Genomic DNA, 22,656 nt, shown 5'->3' with positions numbered 1-22,656 from the left:
GTACGAGAGGATGTGCGGATACGAGCAGCACTAGGGCCGAATCAATACTTTTCTGTTTACCTGGTGCATCCTTGGCCCAGGCTGGGGTACCGGGACCGAATCAACATCATCATCTCGTCACGTTCTGGGGGCAATCCGGTTATTCTGGGTATTCAGGTGGATAAGAAGTGGCTTCCGAAGTTGCTCCAAGCGGATCGCGATGCCTGTGGCTGGTGGGTCTGCCAGTCGCCCATCATGGCAGCAAGTGGTAGAACATCAAGGCGACCCTGAGTGAGCATGGCTAGATTATTTACACATTTGCCATGGCAAGAGCTTTGGTTGGGTAATTGATATGGTATGGTATGCAATGCATGGTGCTTTTTCGGCTCTGGTGTTAAAAAAGAACATGTGGTATAATGAATGATGGTACGGGTACGGGCGCATGTTAGTGGGCGTTTGGAAGTGGTAGGAGATTTGACCCACGTGCAGGCAGACAATCGATAGCCCGGCTAGGCCCGACTCGGGGGATGCACTACCGACACGGCGGCGAGCAACGAGAAAGAGGTGCCAAATGGGTAAGCGGAAGAGATGGGCTTTGCGACGGGGAGCGGTGTGTGTGCTGGGACTGGGACTGGGACTGGGCGTGGCACAGATGCAGTGCGCTGTGGCAGGTGACATCAATATCGCTCACCCCATGTTGTGCGCTCCGCTCGAGGCAGAAGCAAGGACAGGCCCCCCGCTGTCATGGAAGCGTCCAAGGTCTGTGCCTGGGCATTCCATCATGGTGGAGCAACGTGCAAAACCCATCGCGCCGGTGGAGCCCTTTGGAGGGAAATGAACGTGGAACGAGCGGCATGTCGCACCGAATGGCGTAGGGCCTTGGGTAAGAGGGACGAAACAGCGCCTCAACGAACGACGGCCGGCACGTCGACGCCGCGGGCGTGCGTGAAAGAAGCGCCATTGAGGGTTGTCCTTGTTTGTGTGTGAGAGGGCGCCCGTGTCTCGAAACCCGAGCACAATCGGGCCTGGGCAGGATGGTCTTGCGAGCTATATCAAGGCGAAGACGCAATTGAGGTGATGAAGAATCACGACGTGATCTGGTGGCTCGAAACACGACCATGTCGGAACAGGTGCCTGAGTGGGCGATTCGTCACCTGCCCCTGCCGAGAGGTGCGAAAAGCCACGTCCCCGCCCCGGGCGCGCCTTCCCTTCTTAGCCTACCAGCATCGCCCGAACCAGCGGCTGGAGGGAAACGACTGCAAAACATTGTTGATGCTCCATGCCATGCCCGTCCTACCCACGACGACGGCGCCAGCGACTGCATCTTCTCTCACGTCGCACTGCAGACGCGCCCACGCCCCAAACGTATGCGGCGGCGAGGGCCCCCGACGAGGTGGCTTTCGTTATTGGGCTCTGCCGCAGGTTGCTCGTATAGCACGCCGATCCAACGCTCCAAACACTCGCGCATCGTCGCTTGCTATTTTGAGTATGCACCTGCCGTCCGCCTGTGGCCATCCATGACGCCCGGACAAGGGTGGCGGCTGGTCAGGGCGTCGCAGCAAGCCGCCCCGATGGCATGGATACCTTGCAAGGCCAGCTTTTCCCTCGTCTGCCTCTGCATCGGCACACCTCCTTGGCCCGTGGTTTTCGTGGGTCCGTGACGGCGGCGATCGACCAGCACTTCCAAGCCGCTGCATGCCATAATATAACTCGTCTCCCCATGCCCTCGCTGCCCTCCCTGTGCCCTACCTACACACTGCCCAGACAAGCCACGCTGGATCGCCCGTGACTCTTCGACACCTCGGGCCTGTATGACCATACGTCTGCTTCACTAGTGACACCCCGTCTCTACGGACGTTCCACACTCGCTTCAAAAACACTCCCCCCCGCCAATTCCACGCCTGAGTCCGCTGTCCGGCTCTTTCGCTCGCTCACCTCTCCGTCCAAGCTTGTCACCTATCCATATCAATCTAATCAGGAACACCCCATTCGCCCCTTCCGCGTCCCATCTGCACCTCCCTTCCTGAACGCCTTGCATACCAGCCAGGCGTCAACAACAAGCGCGCCTGCCTGCATCTCATCTGCCCCACCCGTTATCCTTACCTGCATCTGAACCTCATCTCACCCAATCGCAAACATGGGCTTCGGATCATCCGATGGCAATGAGTTCTTCCAGAGCTGGGCCCTATGGCAGAAGATGACTTTTGTAAGAAGTCCAACTCGCTGCCGACTGCGTCCCTGCTAACGCTGCCCAGGTACTGGCTTGCGCCATTGTCGTGACCATCTTCCTTGGCCTGCTCAAACTCTGGTATGACAAGAACAAGGTCCGCAAGTACACCAAGGTCGAAAAGGGCAAACAGGCGGCCACGCCCGAGATGCTCGAAGCGCAGCCAGTGACCCTAGTCCAAGAAGAGTCAAAGGACGAGATTCCCTTTGGTATCCGTGCCATTCAGAGCGGTATCGAGGTTGACGGTGTCTGGATCTCTCGCACCAACACTCCTGTCGGCAGCAGCCGTGCTTCCATCATCAGCGAACAACTACCCCGTGGCTTCAACAACTCCCAGCTCGAGCTGCCCCAGCCAGTCGCCCAGGGCTCAAGCCGCAACAGCTCTCGCGCCCCCAGCTCTTTCGACCGCGCCGTCTCCGCTGAGCCACTCCCAAGCCACGACTCCCGTGCTTCCTCGCCTGGCCGTGGACACAACCACGACGGTCCCCGCTGCAGCAACTGCAACCACCACGTCTCCCGCAACTCTGCTGCTCCTTCTCGTATGTATAATCTTGCACACTCTGCCGAAATACCCTAACATTCCACAGCTCCTCTCAATGCCAAACACGGCCAGTCTGCAAGCTCATCCAGCCGACGCACCAGCGATGAGTCCGACTACATGCAAATGAGCCAAGACGTCCGCGCATACGAGAGTGCCTACTTCAAGCCCAACCAACCCATTGACCCCAAGACCGACCTCGAACTCCTCCGCAGCCACCGTCTCTCTCACGTCGCTGAAACTGGACAGCTCACTCCCAGAGTGCGCAAGCCAGGTAATAGCGGAGAGTGGGCCAGCGTGGCGGACAACCAAGTTTCTTCGGTCAACGGTGTTAACTATTTCATGCCCCAGAAGTCACCCTCTCCTCCGCTAGCTACTGTTGCCGACCAATACGAAGACGTCGCTCTGTCAGCCTCTGCCGGACCCAGCCACGACGGCAGCGCTGCGAACCAGGCTAGGCAAGCAGTTCCTCTGACCGAGTCTTACGCGCCCAACGCTCCCTACTACCCTGACACATACGAGCCTCGTGGACCCCAACACCAGTACAGCTACGACCAAGTACCGTACGAGGTAACCACGGAGCAGAACCAGGACCGCGATGACCACGTCCTGCGCAGCGTCAACTCTGGCTTCCAAGTCCTACGGCCAGGCACCTTCCAGCCACCCACACCCGACGAGGTTGAGCTTGCCGAGCGGAGAACGTCCAAGAAGCTCCAGAAAAAGAGGAGAACATCCGGTGATTCACGCAAGTCGGCCTTCACCGAACAGGTCTAATTCTGCATTGCGATAATTTCACCACGGCATTTTTCCTCGTCGCCTTTTCCTCGCGTCCACGCCGTCACCTGTTCTCCCACCTCACCTACGTGCCGGCACCAACAACTGCATTGGAAGTTTTACAGCGTTTAATTTTGTATCATCTGGCAATCTTTGGGGCTTCTTTTGGGCAGCATGGCAATGGGCACCTTGCATGTATGTTTTGGAGCATGGACAGAGCCACCTCCTGTTGTTTTTCGTAATTACTCCCTCCGCCGCAACTGGTTGTTTGGCACCAGGAATGCGAGTGGCGTTGTAGTAAATCATCATAATCGGGCGTTATAGACACAAAATGGGCACAACTAACGATCACCACGTAGCATGAGAACCGGTCATTACTGGCTCATTGCATAGCATATAGTACAATCATGAACTTTTTACTCGCACTACATTCCGTCTTGGTTCGTGACATTAGCTTTGCGCAGTGAGCTTGACTTGGTACTCGCTCTAATCTACTTGTTACGAACTACGGCTATAGTGGTTTGCGCCAAACCTCCAAACGACAGGAAAGGGAGACGAAGGATTAAGGTTCTCACCCCCTGGGCGCCCGCAGCCCGTGGCTTTAATCTGACCAACACGAAAGCCAAGCCGTAGTTGCCGTCCGTCATCAAACTGCCACCACCCAGCTGCAGAGCTGACACACGGAGAAAGACAGCCACGCCCAGCGTCACTACTCTGTGATTGGGCGCACCCTGGGCGTATGCAGAGTAGGCTGGGAGGAACAGAAAAAAAAATCAAGTATTCCTTACACGTCCTGCGCAATAAGGCTGGCCTACGCTAGACGGCCTAGGCTTGACATTCAAGTAGTACATGTACGCCACGGGGCACAGGCGGGGTGTGTGCAGCCCGGCCGGAAGCTTAGAAGCGTTGGGTTTTAGGTAAGGAGCCAAAGTTTAGACGACGACATGGCTAACCATTGTACGGTAAGTTTGAACCGCTAGAGGATGGATGAACGCATGTTTGTTTGCTTTTTTAGCGTCGCGCCCAGCTGGGGGGGAAACAGAAACACGATGGCAGATGGTTTGAAGACAGGAGCTGGGAGGGAGATCACACATTGTGATGTCCAATCACATCACGGGGCGATGTGAGCTGGAAGGTAGGCCATGTTTTAAGAACCGGTCCAGGTAATAAAAGGACGACGGTTCACGTACCCGCTTCGCTCGCTCATTCAGCTTTCTCGAGGGCAAGCTCGACTGCAATAGGGAAATGCGATGGAAGGAAACCCGGGTTCCTGGACCGGTAAAGTCGGCTGATAGTTACTGGTTTCGAGTACCGTGCCGTATACTAGCTAGCTGCCGCTACCGACCCGTGTCCCTGTTCCCTATGATTCCTTTCTCTTCTTTTCTTTTCTCTCTCTTCCTTGTCTTAGGCGTGCTGCGTGCATTTAAATGTTTTTTCTTTATATGTGGCTTGTTGAGGCTTGACGCACATATTGCTTATGGTTTTCCCCCACCTGCCGCGTTCATTGGTCAAGATTCATGCGCTCGGCCAGCGTTTTTCGGTCCGGCTGGCTTTGATGAGAGAGAGATTGAGGGTTGACTTGCGCAATTTGACAGGATATGAGTTGGAAAGCATGGACTGTAGGAGAGACTGCGAGAGACAATGTCAAGTGATGTTGAGCCAGCATGTGCTATAAGCCATGCTATTAAGAGCTAGAATAACCAGGGTCATGCTCGTCGATGGTAGGCAGGTAGCCCGGTAACTTGCATAGCAAAAATCACGTCTTTTACATGCTTGTAGACGGCGGTCGACGGCGGCCGAAAGAATGGCATGGTTCATCGCCAAGGCTCGGTGTTGCTCGACCGAGGACGTTCATTTCTTCCGCCTTGTCACATTCCAGAACGTCGTTTCCATGATTTTCCCTCAGCACCTGCACTCATTCACCGGTCGCGTCACGCCTTGCATACAAGTCTCCCATCGCCCCGACTTACTCGCCGCGCGCGCTACTAGCATGCGCAATCCCCCGAGAATAGATCATCGAGCCGTGTGGCTTGCATAATTGACCGCGGGTGGCTTTTCCACGTCGTTCGCAATCGATAGGTGAGTGTAGCGAGAGGTGGGGTTGAGCGGCTTGCCTTGCTCCGACAACCTGATTTGCGAGACGAGCGTCCTGGAAAAGCCTCGCCGTCATCCACGACAACGGTGTCGTTTTGTCTTGGCTCGTTGATTCGCTGCACTTTGCTTATGGCGACGCGTGGAGATGGAGGTTAGGTTGGCCTCGAGATGCAAGATGAGAGGCGGAGGCTTGGTAATAATGTGCTGGCCTCTAGGCGAGACGGCCAGGGGAGGAGATCGTGGATACTGGTCCCCACAGGTGCAGAGGGGCTCGATCTGTAACCTGGCCCAGTCGTACGAAATCGGTATCTGATGCATTGGTGTGTGGTCTGTGTACTCCAATCAGTGTGATATCCCGACAGATGATTCTTTACCATACACTGTGGCTTTGTCCTTTGATCTTCCTGGCTATCCGTCCAGCGTCTACATTGCCATGTTTTGCAACTGGTCGATCAAGCATTGCAGATCTATTGACAGTCGTCTAGACGCGATCATCCTTCGCTCATGCCGACTAAGACACTGCGAGTCAGACGGGCGAAAGAGGGTCCGTCAGCCTTGCATGCCCAGGTGTACACGTGTTTTGCGTAAGAGCGGGATTTTCATCAAATCTTGTAAGACGGCTACAGTATGCAACATGAAGGGACATAATAGTGCACTCAGTGGTGGCATATATGAATGCAAGTTTAGGGGCTGACTTGGTGGAAAGGTGGGGAAGATTGAGAGATGACTGGTTGAGATGCACAGCCACTTGAGGCTTGCATGACTGACGGTGTCGACAGTCCGCTCCGGTTCTAGAGCATTTATCGTCGACTAACTTAACATCAGATATAGTGCAAAAACGGAAGAAAAGGCAACGATGAGGAGGAGTTGCTTGCAAGGTTCGGCGGAGAGTATGCAGGGGATAACATCACATCGCGTCGCATACGCATGCGTGCTAACTATACTAGTATACCTGAGTATGAGCGACTGTGGAATTGATCAATGTAGCGGCTACTTCGCAGCAGCAGGGCTGTAGGGCCATCCCACAGTCCCAATCGTCATCATCGGACTCCCCTTGATCTCGTCCTGGCGCGCTTCCAACTCCTCCACATCCCAGTTCGCCCATACCATCTTTCCGCTCAGGAACTTGGTCTTTGGCTGTGACAGCCAAACGAGAAAGTTTGCGCTTAGTTCCGCTACGCGATGAATTAGTATACCTCCTTAAGACTCCTTGTTGTTACCACTTACCAGAGTCCATAGGCAGCTGTGACGGGTCCGCGCCAGAGCCTCGGAAGATACCCGTATCCACCATTCCAGGATGTACAGCGCATGCGAAGAGATCTGGGTTCTCAGCGGCAAGGAACTCGACAATCTTTGTCTGCGCCGTCTTTGATACAAGGTAGCCCGATAGACCAGGTGTGTATGCTGGCGGCAGAGCGGCAGCGCCAGCAGCGAGCGTATACAAAGCAGCACCAGGCTTTGCGCTTGGGATGAAGGCTTGTGAAGCAATAATGATGGACTTGACGTTCGTCTCGTAGTCCGCCCATATATCCTGCAGAGAAGCCTCGGCGATCTTGGACGGCGGGGAAATGTGTGCTGCGGCAAGAATGAGCACATCCCAAGCGCCAACCTTTTTAGCAATGTCATGTATCGCAGTCTCATCGGTCGCTGAGACAGGATACACCGTACATTCTGACTTCTTTCCTGCGAGTAGCTTCTTGGTCTCTTCGAGGGTCGATTCGGTGCGTCCAATTAGGATCAGACGTGCTGCGTCTGCTGTTGCAAAAGCCACTGCTGTGGCGCGGCCGATGCCGCTGCCTGCTCCTGTAATGATTACCGTTTTCCCTGCTTGACTGAGGTCTGCATTCGCTGGGTTGATAGCATCATACGATTCGTTGTGCCAAGTGGCCGTGGGTGAGGGAAATGGAGGTTGCATGGCCGCAGAGAATGATATGATCGCACAGATGTTAGGGAGAGCATCAATCCAGGGACATTCGTGGCTTTTTAAGCCAGCAAGTGGGCCAGGGCGAAATGTGGCACGATGTCTGAATGTTGGTCTGAATGTTGGTAGGATTCAGTATGTTTCCCAATCCATCCGCCTGTGCTGACCGACAAAGGTACTGGATGTAACAACGCATCGAGAAAGGTAAAGTGGATAATAAGCGCTAGTACTGAATAGCAGAAGCGGCTGGCCGTGGTGGGCCTAATCCAACGTTACGTGATCTGCACTTCACCCGCTGTTGCCCTTGTACATGCCAAGTGTGCAGTTCAGTACCAAAACAATAATTGCACAAGGTTGCGAGTAGCCTCTGTCCACCTCTCAGAGACATCATCGCGTTCCAGGGCTCATCCAGTCTCTACATGCTCATTGATCCTCTGCCATACTCATGTATTTGGTGCTTGATAGGGAAACTCTGGTGGATGCGCATCTGGAATCTGGCTCATCGTGATATCCGCCCCACCACCGAGATCCCACCAGTCGGTTTGCCAGTTCCGTGCTACGAAATCGTTCTCTATCGCCCTGAAAAATCCCAGAGACTGGAAGTCACCGTCCAAGTTTGTAGTGTAGTCTGGCATCGACAAGAATGTCGACATGTCAATGTCTGGGAGTTCACTAGCCATCAGGTTCTGGATCGTATCGAAACTTGTCGGAGGCAGATTCATCTCCTGTGCAAAATGCTCTCTAGTCTCGGTAAACGTCGATTCCTTCCGCCTCTCTTCTTGTAGAGTTCGTGAAACGCGATTCAAAGCGTTGATCGTCCTCTCGAATGGCACCAAGTCCCGACGTTGTGTACTGCTTTGAGCCATCGCAGCTCCGATGTTTTCAAGGATTTGTATATCGCTTTCGCAATCCTCGGGTTTGTTGCAAGCTAGTATATGCTCGTATAGTGTAAATACGACACAGAAAGGATACAATGTTATGAAACTGACACCAGGTTAATAGCTGCATCGACGAAACTTCTGGAGCAGATAGGGCGTCAAAACTTACTGATCGGTTATGGTCGTAAATTTGATGTTCAAACTAGGCGTATTGTAGAAGTTGAGGATGATGTTCAGGACACGTCGAGCGGCTCGGACGGCGATGTCCTTTGATCCGGGTCCTGCTTGGTGATGACGTACCAGTCTTTGTAACCCGATTATCGTTGCGTAAATGTTCACTGTGTAAGGTCAGCTGATGGTTGCTTCTCCTTCACACTCAAGATACTGGATCCACTCACTAATGTGATCTGCGACAAGACAGCGAACGCCATCTGATGTATCCGTCGCATTCATCAATTCATGCAATTTCCATTCGTCCATAAGCGCCTCCATCTGCAAGCAAGTCTCATCTGTTTTCTGGGAGACTCTTCTGTCCTGATCGGTTGTTTGGTGATTATCGACGTAGCTGATCATTTCTACAGTCAAGAGTGTATACCTTATCCATACGGCGCTGATCGTGACATGAAGAGCCGAGGGCTGCATGTTATCGGAACGGAATAGCAGTGGTGGTCGAACCTTGTTTGGTACATACTGCAAGACTGTGGGCTTCCCATAGAACAGACGAAAGAAGGTGTCAATAGACAGGATGTACCAGTACGTAAAGCGCTCAATATCCTTCCTGCTTTCTTCTTCGAAGGACTTTGCCGGCACGACATCCAGCTGATCTATTCTATTTGATTTGATGTGCTGGCAGGACTTGCAGTGAAACTTCCACGCTAATTGGTAGTCGTGGCAGGTCAATGCTGTCCACGCCGAGAGGGCTGCAGCGTGTACATCCAGGCTTGTATCATTTGAGGATTCAAGCCATGCAGGCACGCTCTCTAATACCTTCATATATGCCTTCTTGGTCCGGTCCTCTCCTGAGCCGTGCGTCAATTGTAATCCATAATACATGGCATTGTAACTTGGCATTGATATTAGTCAAGGTCAGTTCTCATGTGACTTGCGTAGAAATCACTTACTACATCACACGCATACCAGGATCCACATTGACGAAAGGTGAGTCAATGATTTCGGGTAATGCGCGAAGTAAGCCGAAATCCATAATCGAGTTTGCGAATGCGTCTGGTACAAGCATCGAGGACATAACGTCGAAGAATCCGTCGATACATGATCGTGCCTCTGCCGTAGAGAATTTGAAGTCTACACTCAGCGCCTCAGTGCGGACCCTTAACTTTCCGAGGTCTTCTAGGGCCTCGTTGAGCGCCGACATTGCATTGTCGATATTTGATGTTGGTGTCGCGACTGGAGTAGCCTTGTCTTGAAAGCTGCGCCTAGTGTCGGTCGCAAGCCGGTAAATCTACAGAAGTTAGCTGTTGTGACCGGACAGGACTTTGAAGGATGCTTGTGTCCTCTGAGCTGTGCCCTTGAGTGCTTTTGGTGCACCTTTGCACATAGGTGCAGGTCGTAACTGAACGAGCAGGTAGCAAACATTCTGTAGTACATTCAAGTCACTCAAGGCCTAACTCAACGAACAAGAACTCCTTCGGCATTGTTTCATTACCCATGACTCCTGACCATCAGCCACGGTCAGCGAGGCATCTGGAGATGGCACGGGTGTGCTTTTTCTCATCGATTCGCGTCTTGGTGCCAGCTCTGATACAGATGATGAACGATCGCCCGCAGCATCGCTAATCTGCCTCTCGAGCATCTCTAGTCGCTGGCTCAGATGCTGCACAACAGCTTTTTGTTGCGCGTGGCGCGGCCTCTGTCGCCGTTCTACATACTGGCATTCTTCTTTGACAGCGATACATTGGTGGCAAACTGGTTCCGCTTTGTCGCACTTAATCTTTTTACGCTTGCACCGAAGACACTTGAGGGGCACTTAGCAATCTGCGCTCTCCGATCGGTGTAGTTGATGGGTACCTACGGCAAGCTTCATCGTCATGCTGTGGCTGCAGCGACTTCTTGGACGCACTGCCGGGCTCCGGAAAGATATGCACGCGCAAAAGCGGTCTGGTCGACTGGCGAATCACCAGACGTTGTGTAAGAGTGCGCATCGAGAGAAGGATGTAGATGAGGAGGGCGTAAGGAGCCCGCGGACATTCGGGGAAGCGCGGTTTCCGGATAATTACGTACTGCCGAGAATCACGAACATCATCCATAACACTCGGACCAGAAACGCCAAGTTTGCCGACAGCTGTTAGACATAGTTGCGAAGACATATTCGCTCATTATCATGGTTCGTTTAATAAAACGAATATCGATGGCCGGAGTTTTAGAGCTGTTTCGACACCTCTATCTAGTCTCTTCCCTTTCTATACCTGGCTAGTATTGCTCGATCCGCACGAGGACTCCCTACCGTAAGTGCATTCTCTTGTACATTCGTGCCATAGATCCACGAACCCTGGCTAACAATACTTCTAGTAATATTTCTACATCCTGTTCGTGGGGTTGTTGAAGTTTGTCGAACGCGCATCTTTGCTTGAGCATGTCTGCTGCACTCGGCTTCACTGAGACACAAGAAGTCAACGAAGAAGCCCACGTTGACGACTTGAATTTGGAGTCAGACGCTAGCTCTAAATCTACAGGAGTCGAAGACAAGACCAAAGTCCAACAAGAAGCGCAGCGTGAAAGAGACGTCCATGAGCTTGTGCGCAAATTCACAACACAGTCTGAGCAGCAAAACATTGGCTCACCCTTTGCCGACGATGTGCACCACCGACTTGACCCTAAGAGCGACCATTTCCGTGCCAAAGATTGGGCCCGATCATTCTACGACTTGCGTTACAGTAGTGAAGAGACAATTCCCCGTGTTACCGGCGTCGCATTCAGAGGCCTGAGCGTTTGGGGTAAAGGTTCACCAACCGACTTCCAGTCGACTGTTGGGAATACCTTCCTCAAACTACCTGCTTTGTTTGGAAGAGGAACGCAGAAGATTGAGATCTTGCGGGATTTAGATGGTCTACTCCTCCCGGGAGAGCAACTATGTGTCCTTGGACCACCTGGGTATGTTTGAATACTGTAAAACACTGCTGTACGATCTAACATTCGATAGATCGGGATGTTCGACGCTGTTGAAGACTATAGCTGGTGAGACGCATGGTTTCCAAGTCAGCCCTGACTCGTACATGAACTACCAGGGTGTGTCAGCAAAAGATATGCACTCGGTGTTCCGTGGAGAAGCGATCTATACCGCAGAGGTTGACGCCCATTTTCCTCAGTTGAGTGTGGGTGACATACTGTATTTCGCCGCTCTAGCTCGAGCACCCCGTACCATACCCGGTGGTATCAGTCGCCAGCGCTACGCCAAACATCTACGAGATGTAAGTATACAAACTCAATCCTATATGGACTGATTACTGACGCCTAACAGGTCGTCATGGCTATGTATGGCATCTCGCACACGTCAAACACACGCGTGGGCAATGATTATGTCCGTGGAGTTTCCGGTGGTGAGCGCAAGCGAGTGACGATTGCTGAGGCCTCTCTCAGCTTTGCACCTCTCCAGCTGTGGGACAACTCCACTCGCGGTTTAGACTCAGCGAACGCGGTGGAGTTCTGTAAGACACTGAGGATTCAATGTGACGTCTTTGGTGCAGCTTGCGTGATCGCTATTTATCAAGCTCCACAAGCTGCCTACGAGGTTGGTTTCCAGTAAGATACGATCAGAGAGTTATGCGGCTAAACTTGCACAGGTTTTCGACAAGGTTACTGTATTGTACGAAGGCCGGCAAATCTACTTCGGACCGTCAAACGAAGCGCGCGCATATTTCGAGCGTCTTGGTTTCGAATGCCCTGCCTCTCAGACCACACCCGATTTCCTCACCTCCATGACGTCCGCATCTGAACGTCGCATCCGCAAGGGTTTTGAAAACACCACGCCCCGTACCTCCGACGACTTCGCTCGGTGCTGGAAGGAAAGCCCCGAACGTCAGCGGCTGTTGCAAGAGATAGAAGAATACAACAACACCTGTCCTCTCAAGGGCGAGCAGCATGAACGCTTTGCACTTTCTAGGACAATGGAGAAGTCCAAGAAGCAACGACAGAAGTCGCCATATACTCTTTCCTATTGGAGGCAGATCCGTCTTTGCATGTGGAGAGATGTACAGAGGCTCAAAAACGACCCAAGCGTTCCTCTGACTATGCTCATTGTCAACTTCTTCGAAGCGCTTATCATAGCAAGTATCTTCTACAACCTACCTCAGTCGACCGCATCCTTCTTCAAGCGTGGCGGAGTATTGTTCATGGTCGTACTGCTCAATGCGTTCGGATCAATGTTGGAGATTATGAATCTCTACGCGAAGCGCACTATCATTGAGAAACACAATCGCTATGCCCTTTATCATCCCTCGGCGGAAGCATTGTCGTCAATGATTGTGGACCTACCATACAAGATCACCAATAGTCTTGTGGTCAATACAACATTGTACTTCATGTCCAATTTACGCCGAGAGCCAGGTCCGTACTTTTACTTCCTGCTCGTCGGTTTTATGACAGGTCTCTCTATGAGCATGTTCTTCCGGCTCTTCGCTTCGATGACGAAAACCCTCGCCCAAGCGCTCGCTCCCAGCTCTCTCATCCTGATGATGCTCGTACTATACACAGGGTTTGCTATCCCGATCCAGTATATGCAAGGATGGGCGGGTTGGTTCCGATGGATCAATCCGGTTGCGTACGGCTTCGAAAATGTCATGGTCAACGAGTTCCACAATCGAACATTCGCCTGTTCGTCTTTCGTACCCTCCGGACCATCGTATGAGAACGTTGCGCCCGAACAGCGAGCATGTGCTGTACAAGGCTCGCAACCAGGTCTGGACTACGTCAGCGGTACCGCATACGTTGAGACTGCTTTCCGCTACAACTACAGCGAACGATGGTCCAACTATGGCATTATCGTTGCAATTACGGTTATTCTCTTCCTCGGTCACTTGATCATGAGCGAGTTGGTTGCTTCCGAGCGCTCCAAGGGCGAAGTCCTTGTGTTCCGACGTTCCAAGATGAAAAAGACGACGAAGAAGCACAGTGCCGACGAGGAAGCTGGTGGGGCAACCGTCCACGAGGGCGAAAAAATCAGTCGTAACATGGAGCTGAAACCTGAAGTGCAGAAGCAGGTGTCTATCTTTCACTGGGAGAATGTCACCTATGAGGTCCAGATCAAGGGGCAAACCCGTACTATCCTTGATGGCGTGGATGGATATATCAGGCCGGGTACCCTGACCGCTCTCATGGCAAGGGGAACAAACAACTTCTTCGTGTCCCAAGCTAACAGTCCTGCAGGGTGTATCGGGTGCAGGTAAGACTACACTCCTCGATGTGCTCGCGAGTCGAACGACCATGGGTGTTATTGGCGGTGACATGCTTGTGGACGGCCGTCAAAGAGACGAATCTTTTCAACGACAGACCGGCTACTGCATGCAACAAGACATACATCTGGATACGTCTACCGTACGAGAAGCTCTAGAATTCTCCGCATTGCTCAGACAGCCGCCGGAGTATGGATGTGGGGAGCGGCTCGCATATGTCGATCATGTGATTCGTCTTCTGGATATGGAAGAGTACGCAGATGCTGTCGTTGGCATCCCCGGATCTGGACTCAATGTCGAGCGTAATTATCCCAATGCTTCCAATCATGCACCACGAGCTCTGCTGACTTGATTCAGAACGCAAGCGCCTTACCATTGGCGTCGAGCTCGCCGCCCGTCCCAAGTTGCTGTTGTTCCTCGATGAACCCACTTCTGGTCTCGACAGTCAAACTTCATGGTCCATCTGCGATCTGATGGAGAAGCTCACCCGAGACGGCCAAGCGATCCTGTGTACGGTGCATCAGCCTTCGTCCCTTCTCTTTCAGCGCTTCGATCGACTCCTTCTCCTCGCCAAAGGTGGAAGGACCGTATACTTTGGTGAAATCGGCCGCGACTCCGAGACCCTCCTCGATTACTTCACTCGCAACGGAGCGCCAGCATGCCGTCCCGGTACCAATCCTGCCGAGTATATGCTTGCAGCAATCGGTGCCGCACCCGGTGCACGAACCGAGATTGACTGGCCTACTGTCTGGAAGTCCAGCAAAGAGTACGCGAATGTTCAGGCTGAACTAGCTAGTCTCAGAGAACTCGCCAACAGGCCCTCTGCTGTCATGGACTCATCCAACGCCAGTCATCAGGCGTTTGCAGCCTCTTTCCAGGACCAACTCCGCGCTGTAGCCATGCGATGCGCACAGCAATACTGGAGGACGCCGTCATACATCTACGCGAAGGCGATCTTGACTATCGGTTGTTCCATCCTGATCGGATTCTCGTTCTTTGACAGCAAAAACACCATGCAAGGCCTGCAGAACCAGATGTTTGGCGTTTTCATCTTCTTGTTCGTGGTCATCCAACTCATCTACCAGATCATGCCAATGTGGATATCGCAACGGACTCTGTACGAAGCGCGAGAGCGACAGTCCAAGACTTATGCTTGGCAAGCGTTCGTCCTCTCCAACATCTTCATCGAGTTGGCTTGGAATGCTTTCATGGCTGTCTTTTGCTTCCTCGTTTGGTACTATCCTGCCGGCTTGTACCGCAACGCAGAAGCTACGGATACGGTTAATATTCGCGGTTTCCACGCTCTCCTCATTGTCGTGGCCGTCTTCATCTTCGCAAGCACCCTCGCGCATCTGCTCATCGCCGGCTCGCCTAACGAGGAGATTGCTGGCGCTATTGCTACGCTAGTAACCATCATGCTATACGCATTCTGTGGCATTCTCGCTGGACCCAACGATTTGCCCGGGTTCTGGATCTTCATGTATCGCGTCAATCCTTTTACCTACCTAGTGTCGAGCTTCATGTCGACCACGCTAGGTCAGGCGCCCGCTTATTGCGCCGACTCTGAATTCCAAACTTTCTTTCCTCCGCAGGGTCAGACCTGCGGCGAATACATGTCCAAGTATATTGAAATGGCCGGTGGCTATCTTCGAGACGCGCAGGCGACTGGGCAATGCGGGTTCTGCCAGATGGACTCCACGGACCAGTTTCTTACGCGTATTCACGCAGATTGGAACACCCGCTGGAGAGATTTCGGTCTATTATGGGTATATATCGCGTTTAACGTAGCGGCGGCGATCTTCTTGTATTGGCTTTGTCGCGTTCCGAGGACGAACAAGGGGAAGAAGAGCTCGTAAGCGATCAGACGCGCTCTGTCATAGGGACGCGTCGACGAGTCCTGCGGTCATTGCATCGAAGATGTTCAAGGGGTTTCGTTACTGAATAGCGCGTGTGGCAGCGTCGGGATCACGGCTTTGGGGTGTCAAAAGCAATCATCTGTTTGTGCTGACATCACGAAGCCCGTGATGTCTTTTTCGACCATTGAATCATATAGTTCTATTCAGCATAATACACACAGGTTTCATTTCATGATGTTGGCTTCAGACAGCTTATTTCTCTTTATGCCGCATGTGAATCTGGGTCAACCACATCTTTCACATCTGCCCTGCGCCATGTCAACCAATGGAAGGAATAGCTCGAGAGAACAGCAACAACATTAAAAACGAGATGGTGTCACACCGACACGTGAGCTAGCATGGTCAATTGCGATCATAGAATTCAGCCCACAATGGTATTTCATTGAAGCAAGAAATTCATCGCCGCACTAATCATGATCATTTATCGTCCAATGCTCGTTATTCGCTTGGACTGGATACGATTAGCTGATCTTGTCAGTGGTTCATAGTTGATCAGGAATATTTGGTAATGTTACAGGTCCTGAAAGAATAGTGCTCTATATAGATAAGATTGGAGCATTTGAACGGTGTATTTTAACGGCGAAACTGCGTAGCTACTCTTGTACTCACTGCTCTCTTACAGTATAACGTTCATTTGTCCAACGCGCTGTCGCATACGAAATACCCTCGAGGTTTTCCTTTGCGAGTTACACATGCACCGCCATTTCAACAATCCTCCCTAGCCATCTACAACACACCATAAAAGGCACCAAACTCCGTCAACGCCAAGGCTAAACTTCAATATCTATCCCTAAACCGCTCTGGCCAGCAGCAATGCAACAAATCGCTCAGAAGAAGCTTTTTTCAAGAATTCGCTCATTCGAAGGCACTCAAATCCAGTGGCACGCTGCTGCCTCGTCCAGCGCGGTATCTCTTTGGCGTGCCGGTAAATTCTCTCGGTCGCGGAAATTGCGATTCGTCCTGGAATCTCCACCTCAAGTCGTGAATTGGCCTGATCCTACCCTTCTCTCTCCCACCTCCGGCATGAGAGCTCGTCGGACTCTTAATGCTTGATCCGCCGTTTGTCAACGTGTACGAGCTCGGGTCCATCATGGAGCGCAGGGGTGTTTGAGACGCAGGTCGGCTGATCGGGGCACTCGGCGGAGGAGAAGGCGCAGGTAGACTGGGCGGTGCTGCTTGGGGCGGAGGCGGTGGCGGCGCAGCAGGTGATGTGCGACTGTACGCATTGCGCGCAGCTGTTTCGGCGAGAGAAGGTGTGTGTCCATTCGAAGGAGGCGGCGGCGGTGGTGGGGGCGGAACGGATGGTGCGCGATTATCATATTTGTACGGGTCGTAATCGTCTTCGTCTTCGTCTTGCGTGCTCGGTGGAGGAGGCGCAGCGACTGGAGGCGGAGGCGGAGGAGGAGGAGGCGTCGATCTCGAAGGCGGTAATGGTGGAGGTGGGGGAACAGAAGGCGGTCTAGGAGACGTTGAAGTGGGGGGCAACGGTGGCGGTGCCTAAAAGCCGGTATACGACGTCAGTATGTGTTTCACGCGCAGTTTGTACAGGGCCAATACGTACCGGAGGAAGCGAAGGGGGTGCCGGGGATGATCGAGGGCCAAGATTAGACGGTTTGCGAGATGAAGGAGGAGGCATGGGTGGTTTTTTCCCAATCGGCGGCGGGGGCTTGGGCTTGCCGCTTATGCTTGAGGCCACAGAGTTAGGCCGCGAGTCTTGCCCCCGGAGGGCATTAAGTGGTGGTCGGGCATTCATGGCTGGCGGCGCAGGTGCTGCTCGTGGTGGTTTGGGCACTGCTCTATTCGACTCCGGATCGGATGCATAGGACGTCTGGTCTTCTGCACCGGTCTTGACGCCCCCTAAAAGTTGCGTATACAAGGTCAGCGCATGTCTCACAAGGGGTTCGTATATGGGAGGTTTTACCTGACTTCCGTAGCTTTGGCATTCCCCCGGCGAAGATACCCGCCAGCGGAGGGGGCGCAGCAGACGCATCTCCAGCATCGCTATTGCTTCTTGCTCGATTCCCGGGCGGCGCAAGGCCTGGCACTGCTGGTGCTTTTCCCATGGTCGGTATCGCAGGCGCGCCCATGGCGACTGGAGCGGGTCCGTCGCTCACTTTGCCGACTATGGGGGCGGATCGATCGTTAATCTGCGTAACTTTCTTCAATCGTGCGCCCTTTGTGATGTCGCCGAGGAGCGCGCCCTGTCATATGTTAATTACGGCTGCCTGCACGCTGGGCCCATCTCTCGTGAGAATGCGACATACTCGTCCTGCACCTGACGCTTGCTTGCCACCCGGTGGCTTCAGCGCAGGTGGCATGCCTCGTCCCATACCTGGCGGGGGAGCTGGTACAACAAGTCAGTATATGTCTCGTATGCAACCCGTACAGGGGACAACTTACGCGGCGGGGGAGGCGGTGGAGGGGGCATGTTGACCGTTTGTCTCACGCTTCAATGCTAGATCTTCAACTCTTGCTGGTGATGTGTTGGAGACGAAGTATATGCAGCTTTGCTGCCTGGTCGTGTGCGCGGGCATGCAACGGGTGAGTGGAGTGTCCAAGTAAGATGATCATTCGTCTTGGGCTTCGTCACTGCTTGGCACTCAATCCTCGACATTCCGCCTTACGTCAGCAACGGCTTGTCACCACTTCTTTCTTCTCACCGCTTCCATTCCTTCTATATCTTCTTTGCTTCCAAAACACAAAACCAGCAATGGCTTGATGTTTCCCATCAATTGCGATGGTCTTATGTTTTGTGGAGTCTGGACGTTCCTACTATTCAAGCTCCAATGAGTTCAAGATATCCTGCTCTTGCCATCTCTTCTTACGCGTCCTCTCTGGCCCATGTCTTTTCAAGTCTTACCTTTTCAATCCTACTTTCACAGTTCGCTTTCCGAACGCCTTACTCCTTGTCCTACCTAATCTCTCTAACATTGTCTGCTTCATGCTGCGTTTTCAAAATCCACACTCTGACTCCCGCCATTCCATTATTAGTTTCGCGATGTGATATCTCCGGGTTATGTAGACTCCATTTTCGTGATGTTCGTTCTCTTATCAGCATATGTGTCGAGTCGTCGAAAAGAGGGTCAATAACGCTAGCGCGATTGATGCCTAAGCTTGCAGACCCTTTTGGGCAGTCATGGTATAATAGTGAACGTAGTTGGGCAGATGTCGTGCGCTCTCTCCTGGATCATCGCAGCCGTTTTAGGATAGCTTACAGTTGTCGACTTGGGAACGCGCTCAAGATTGCGTTTACAGCTTTGAATGGAATTGAGAACAACCCCACCGCTTTTCCTACTTAGAAAGACTTGCCTTTGGCGGATCTTCTACGGAAGATTGGTTGTGATCACCTCGTCTATAGATCTCCACACACTTCTCTCTCCTTTACCCTCGAGGAGCAGCTGAGGTTTTCTCTTCACCACCTGTCAGCTCTTAGGTGATTGGGCCTTCATGCAACCTTGGTTTATGCAACCTTGGAACCTTCGGGCATATGCAGCAGGGCCCACCTGTTTACAGCAGCGTTCCGTCATGTGTCGACTGACGATGGCTGGGACGGGCACTTGAAAGCACGTAAGCGAACGACTGGGCGCCCTATGCAGAGAAGAAACCTAGAAAGGGCCAAGGTGGTAAGCCTTCTCGCGGCCCAAGATAACATGGAGGAGCAAGACGTAGAAGAACTCTCAGCTTAACAGATCCCTGGATTATCTATTTATGGATGTAGCATTCCGGTTACTTCATATTGTGGTAAGCTGAAGGAAAGAACTTGCGTCATGCGCCAGCCCCTCGACCAATTCGTCGCACACGAAGTGGGGCAGGTGTGGCTGCGTCATTTTGCACAGCCGCTTATCCGTAATCGAAGACAGCTGACTGAACCGTAGAGAAATAGTCACTCTCAGACTCTTATTGCGCTTCTCTAAGATAACATCTTACTCCTAGTCCCACCCTCCTAGTATCACAACCATGGGAATCTCCTCGCAGCACGTCCTGCTCATCGCTATTGCGATCCTCGTGCTACTGCCCACTAGCGCCGAGGCCTTCGGCGCGGGCAACATCGCGAGTATCTCAAAGATTGAAGGCAAAAACTGGCGCCATGGCGACATCGAAGACATGCTCGCGACCGTCGCTTGCTTGAAAGGACACAAGTGGAAGAGTAACATGATAAAGGTATACCCAAATGCCGACATTACCGCGACTTCAGCGACTAACCTTCTGCGTAGCGTGTGTACTTTGGCAACTGGCTACGCGATTACTCACAGGTAGTTCCAACAGGTTGCGCGACGCGGGACTGCGCTGACTGATTAGGCTGTTGATGTTGGCACGTTGGCCAAAGTTCAGGTATGTCAGCGGTAGTTTTCGCTTGAGGCCATAAGCTTACGAAAAGTAGGGCGAAACCATTCGCGTTCTAGTATGGGTCTTGTCTTTCATGTCATTTGGCTACGCAACTGGAGAGTTCGAGGTCACAGCCGAGAGACTAGGTGTATACAGACCGGAGGAACATATCGGTATAAGAAACTTGAGCCTTTTTTACTTGTTCGTACTAATGATAGTCTAGATAATCCTGTAGGCAACCTCAACCTGCAAACAGATTTATGTTTGGATACTAACTTCCTCAAAGAAGGACTATGCCGACAATGAAGACGCCAGAAGATACGACCCTCGTCTTCGAGGACCAGTATCAGAAGCTGAGCTCGCAGTGGATCCAAACACCGGCATGAAAAACTACATCGCAAACGAACATGGTAACTGGGCTACATCAAGCGGATACGTGAAGTACTCGTTTGCGCGCGCCATCCACTTCGGCCGCCTTTATACCCACGGATCATCAGGCCAGCGCGGACGAGACGAGGATCTGTCGGAAGCGCTTCGCTGTTTAGGCCAAGGACTGCATTGTCTCGAAGATTTTGGAGCGCATACCAACTACACCGAACTTGTGCTACGCGAACTTGGTTACCATAACGTTTTCCCTCATGTTGGCGTACAAGCTGGCATCAACCTCCGCGGAAAGCACACATATCCGCTCGTAACTGGCACGTTTGGAGGTGTTGACTTCTTCCACTCTGTGCTCGGAGAGGCCAATGACCACATCACTCAGACTGAGATTGACGAAGTGAACACAGCTCTTGTAGATGCAGTGTCATGTGGAACTGGTGGGCAGAGAAGCGGACCTGGAGGCCAGTCGAATGCCTGTGGGAGTTTGATCGACGTTCTTAACAAAGTACCTGGTACTGGTGATCTCATCAGACAAGCACAGGATCTGCAGGCCTCTTCAGACGCCCAGGCTGCAGCCAACGCACGCGAGGGCTACGGTGACTACAGTTCTTCCAGAGCTGGCCCTAACAGCTTTGATGCGCCACCTGGATCTATGGGCGGTAAGAAATACTCCTGCACGAACTGCATGTGAGACATGAACTGACCTCGTATGCGCATCTCTTAGGACCCCCAGGACCAGACATCCCGGGAACGAACACGGATCCAGCCACAATCATCCCCAAGATTTACCCCATTCTAGGTAAGCCTTGGAGACGCAACTTCAGAGACGTGAGCTAACCTGTCCAAGTCTTCCGCGACAACGTTGTCCGCAGTATCTCGGCCATCATCTCCAAGATCCCTGGACTAGAGAAACTAATCGAGACCATTACTGAGCGCGTCACTCTATTCGTGCTGTCGCTGCTGGCGCCGTTCATTCTACCAATCATCAAGTCAGCATCAGCACAGCTGAAGAGCGGTTCTTCCGCTGTCATCGATTCAGCCGCGAGGCATCAGTTTGAGGTCTGGACTGACCCTACATCTACCAACCCGACCCACAGCATGTTGTCCAAAGACCACTTCTCGAACGTCTTGAACCCGCCAGCCGGCCAAGTCGCTGTCGCGATCTTGCAATACGTCGCGCCTCGCGTGATCTACGCCTGGGACCACCTAGATGTTCCTGTCGACGAGGTTCTGAACGACTGCATGCGTGTTTTCCATCACCCAGCACTTCGAGACCCGCACTGCGAAGTACACAATGAAATGTTCAAGGTTGTTGAAAAATGGGCCCGCAACTACCACGGCAAGGACCTGAATCAGGTTCTGTCTTCGGAATCTGTCAAGGCCGGACACAATCACAGTGGTGGAAACGATCACTCCACAGGTCACAGCCATGGAGCGGTAGATATGTCGAGCTTTGGAGGTCACAGCCATGGCAGTGGAGGCAGTCATGGTGGTGGCCATCACAGCCAAAAACCTTCCAGCGGATCCAACGACCTTCTTGGTTCCCTGAGCAGCAAACTCCCTGGCCCTCTCGGCGGTATGCTCGGTAGTCTCGGCAGTAGCTCTGGAAAGACTCGCGACGTGGACGATAACTTCTCTGGTTCCTCTTCCACAGCACCAGCACCATACCAACCGTCGCCTTCCCCGCAACCTAACCAGTGGGCTGGTTTTCAACCGTACCAGTCGTCGTACTCGGGTGAAGCTTACCAGCCACCCGCCGAGTACAGCAATGCGGTACCCTCTGGCGGATACGGATGGGGTCAGGGCCAGTACTCGGGAGGCCAAGGTGTGGAGCCTAGCTATAGTATCCCGACCAACTACCAGCAGGGTTACGAGAACTACAATGCTGGGCCCGGAGGCTATGCTCAACCACCAGCTCAACAGCCACCCCCAGGAAGCTATGGCGCGTGGGGACAGGGTGGTGCATATGACCAAGGTCCGGCAGAGGGCAGTGCCAGGCAGTGGGGCAGCGGCGGGAACTCAGGATGGTAATTGCTAGTGCAGATGTCTGGGTGTCGAGTAAGGCCAGGGTGCGCAGAGTTCTCGGAGAAGGCTTCCTGATGGATACGTGATTTCGCTTTGGTTCCATAGATTTACGAATAATGCAAACATGACCTTTCAATCTTGTCAAAACGGCAAAGGCAATAGAGTAGAGATTCTTGCTTGAGTGTTTCCTCC

The 22,656-nt window shown here is 52.7% G+C and overlaps 6 protein-coding genes across 6 annotated transcripts; 3 read left to right on the top strand and 3 right to left on the bottom strand.

The window, feature by feature from the left end:
- The first annotated feature begins 1,622 nt into the window (after positions 1 to 1,622).
- Positions 1,623 to 3,943, top strand: ACET3X_009602 (uncharacterized protein). Its single transcript, XM_069455736.1, has 3 exons — positions 1,623 to 2,185; positions 2,235 to 2,745; positions 2,794 to 3,943. The coding sequence occupies exons 1-3, from the start codon at positions 2,117 to 2,119 to the stop codon at positions 3,516 to 3,518; spliced, it is 1,305 nt and encodes a 434-aa protein (XP_069302435.1). The 5' UTR covers positions 1,623 to 2,116; the 3' UTR covers positions 3,519 to 3,943.
- Positions 3,944 to 6,602: 2,659 nt separating this feature from the next.
- On the bottom strand, positions 6,603 to 7,527 carry ACET3X_009601 (uncharacterized protein; the record flags this gene model as incomplete). Its single annotated transcript, XM_069455735.1, has 2 exons — positions 6,603 to 6,787; positions 6,840 to 7,527. 2 exons carry the CDS (start codon positions 7,525 to 7,527, stop codon positions 6,603 to 6,605), a joined length of 873 nt encoding a protein of 290 aa, XP_069302434.1.
- Positions 7,528 to 7,976: 449 nt separating this feature from the next.
- On the bottom strand, positions 7,977 to 10,452 carry ACET3X_009600 (uncharacterized protein; the record flags this gene model as incomplete). The annotated part of the gene is made up of 6 exons (XM_069455734.1): positions 7,977 to 8,517; positions 8,581 to 8,749; positions 8,810 to 9,474; positions 9,533 to 9,870; positions 10,075 to 10,383; positions 10,441 to 10,452. 6 exons carry the CDS (start codon positions 10,450 to 10,452, stop codon positions 7,977 to 7,979), a joined length of 2,034 nt encoding a protein of 677 aa, XP_069302433.1.
- Positions 10,453 to 11,001: 549 nt separating this feature from the next.
- ACET3X_009599 (uncharacterized protein) lies at positions 11,002 to 15,672 on the top strand (the record flags this gene model as incomplete). The annotated part of the gene is made up of 7 exons (XM_069455733.1): positions 11,002 to 11,519; positions 11,569 to 11,836; positions 11,887 to 12,156; positions 12,209 to 13,741; positions 13,791 to 13,917; positions 13,966 to 14,118; positions 14,174 to 15,672. The coding sequence occupies 7 exons, from the start codon at positions 11,002 to 11,004 to the stop codon at positions 15,670 to 15,672; spliced, it is 4,368 nt and encodes a 1,455-aa protein (XP_069302432.1).
- A 591-nt stretch (positions 15,673 to 16,263) lies between these two features.
- ACET3X_009598 (uncharacterized protein) lies at positions 16,264 to 18,282 on the bottom strand. Its single transcript, XM_069456257.1, has 5 exons — positions 18,133 to 18,282; positions 17,997 to 18,076; positions 17,654 to 17,933; positions 17,294 to 17,589; positions 16,264 to 17,229 (listed from the first exon to the last, which is right to left on the bottom strand). Exons 1-5 carry the CDS (start codon positions 18,158 to 18,160, stop codon positions 16,588 to 16,590), a joined length of 1,326 nt encoding a protein of 441 aa, XP_069302431.1. The 5' UTR covers positions 18,161 to 18,282; the 3' UTR covers positions 16,264 to 16,587.
- Positions 18,283 to 19,609: 1,327 nt separating this feature from the next.
- ACET3X_009597 (uncharacterized protein) lies at positions 19,610 to 22,516 on the top strand. Its single transcript, XM_069456256.1, has 8 exons — positions 19,610 to 19,893; positions 19,947 to 19,985; positions 20,032 to 20,064; positions 20,114 to 20,231; positions 20,282 to 20,289; positions 20,345 to 21,098; positions 21,164 to 21,238; positions 21,287 to 22,516. Exons 1-8 carry the CDS (start codon positions 19,690 to 19,692, stop codon positions 22,468 to 22,470), a joined length of 2,415 nt encoding a protein of 804 aa, XP_069302430.1. The 5' UTR covers positions 19,610 to 19,689; the 3' UTR covers positions 22,471 to 22,516.
- Positions 22,517 to 22,656: the final 140 nt, after the last annotated feature.

This window comes from Alternaria dauci, chromosome 10 (genome assembly GCF_042100115.1).
Source record: "Alternaria dauci strain A2016 chromosome 10, whole genome shotgun sequence".
NCBI classification, from domain to species: Eukaryota; Fungi; Ascomycota; class Dothideomycetes; order Pleosporales; family Pleosporaceae; genus Alternaria; species Alternaria dauci.
This window is presented reverse-complemented; position numbering and strand designations above follow the sequence as displayed.

What these genes read in the sequence shown, in the direction of transcription:
- ACET3X_009602 (XM_069455736.1), top strand. Translation starts at nt 2,117, where the DNA reads ATGGGCTTCGGATCATCCGATGGCAATGAGTTCTTCCAGAGCTGGGCC. An exon ending in TATGGCAGAAGATGACTTTT is followed by an intron (nt 2,186 to 2,234) that starts GTAAGAAGTCCA and finishes AACGCTGCCCAG; the next exon opens with GTACTGGCTTGCGCCATTGT. An exon ending in CAACTCTGCTGCTCCTTCTC is followed by an intron (nt 2,746 to 2,793) that starts GTATGTATAATC and finishes AACATTCCACAG; the next exon opens with CTCCTCTCAATGCCAAACAC.
- ACET3X_009598 (XM_069456257.1), bottom strand. Translation starts at nt 18,160, where the DNA reads ATGCCCCCTCCACCGCCTCCCCCGCCGC. An exon ending in TCCACCGCCTCCCCCGCCGC is followed by an intron (nt 18,077 to 18,132) that starts GTAAGTTGTCCC and finishes TTGTTGTACCAG; the next exon opens with CTCCCCCGCCAGGTATGGGA. An exon ending in CACCCCCTTCGCTTCCTCCG is followed by an intron (nt 17,230 to 17,293) that starts GTACGTATTGGC and finishes ACCGGCTTTTAG; the next exon opens with GCACCGCCACCGTTGCCCCC.
- ACET3X_009597 (XM_069456256.1), top strand. Translation starts at nt 19,690, where the DNA reads ATGGGAATCTCCTCGCAGCACGTCCTGCTCATCGCTATTGCGATCCTC. An exon ending in GGCTACGCGATTACTCACAG is followed by an intron (nt 19,986 to 20,031) that starts GTAGTTCCAACA and finishes CTGACTGATTAG; the next exon opens with GCTGTTGATGTTGGCACGTT. An exon ending in CAAGATTTACCCCATTCTAG is followed by an intron (nt 21,239 to 21,286) that starts GTAAGCCTTGGA and finishes AACCTGTCCAAG; the next exon opens with TCTTCCGCGACAACGTTGTC.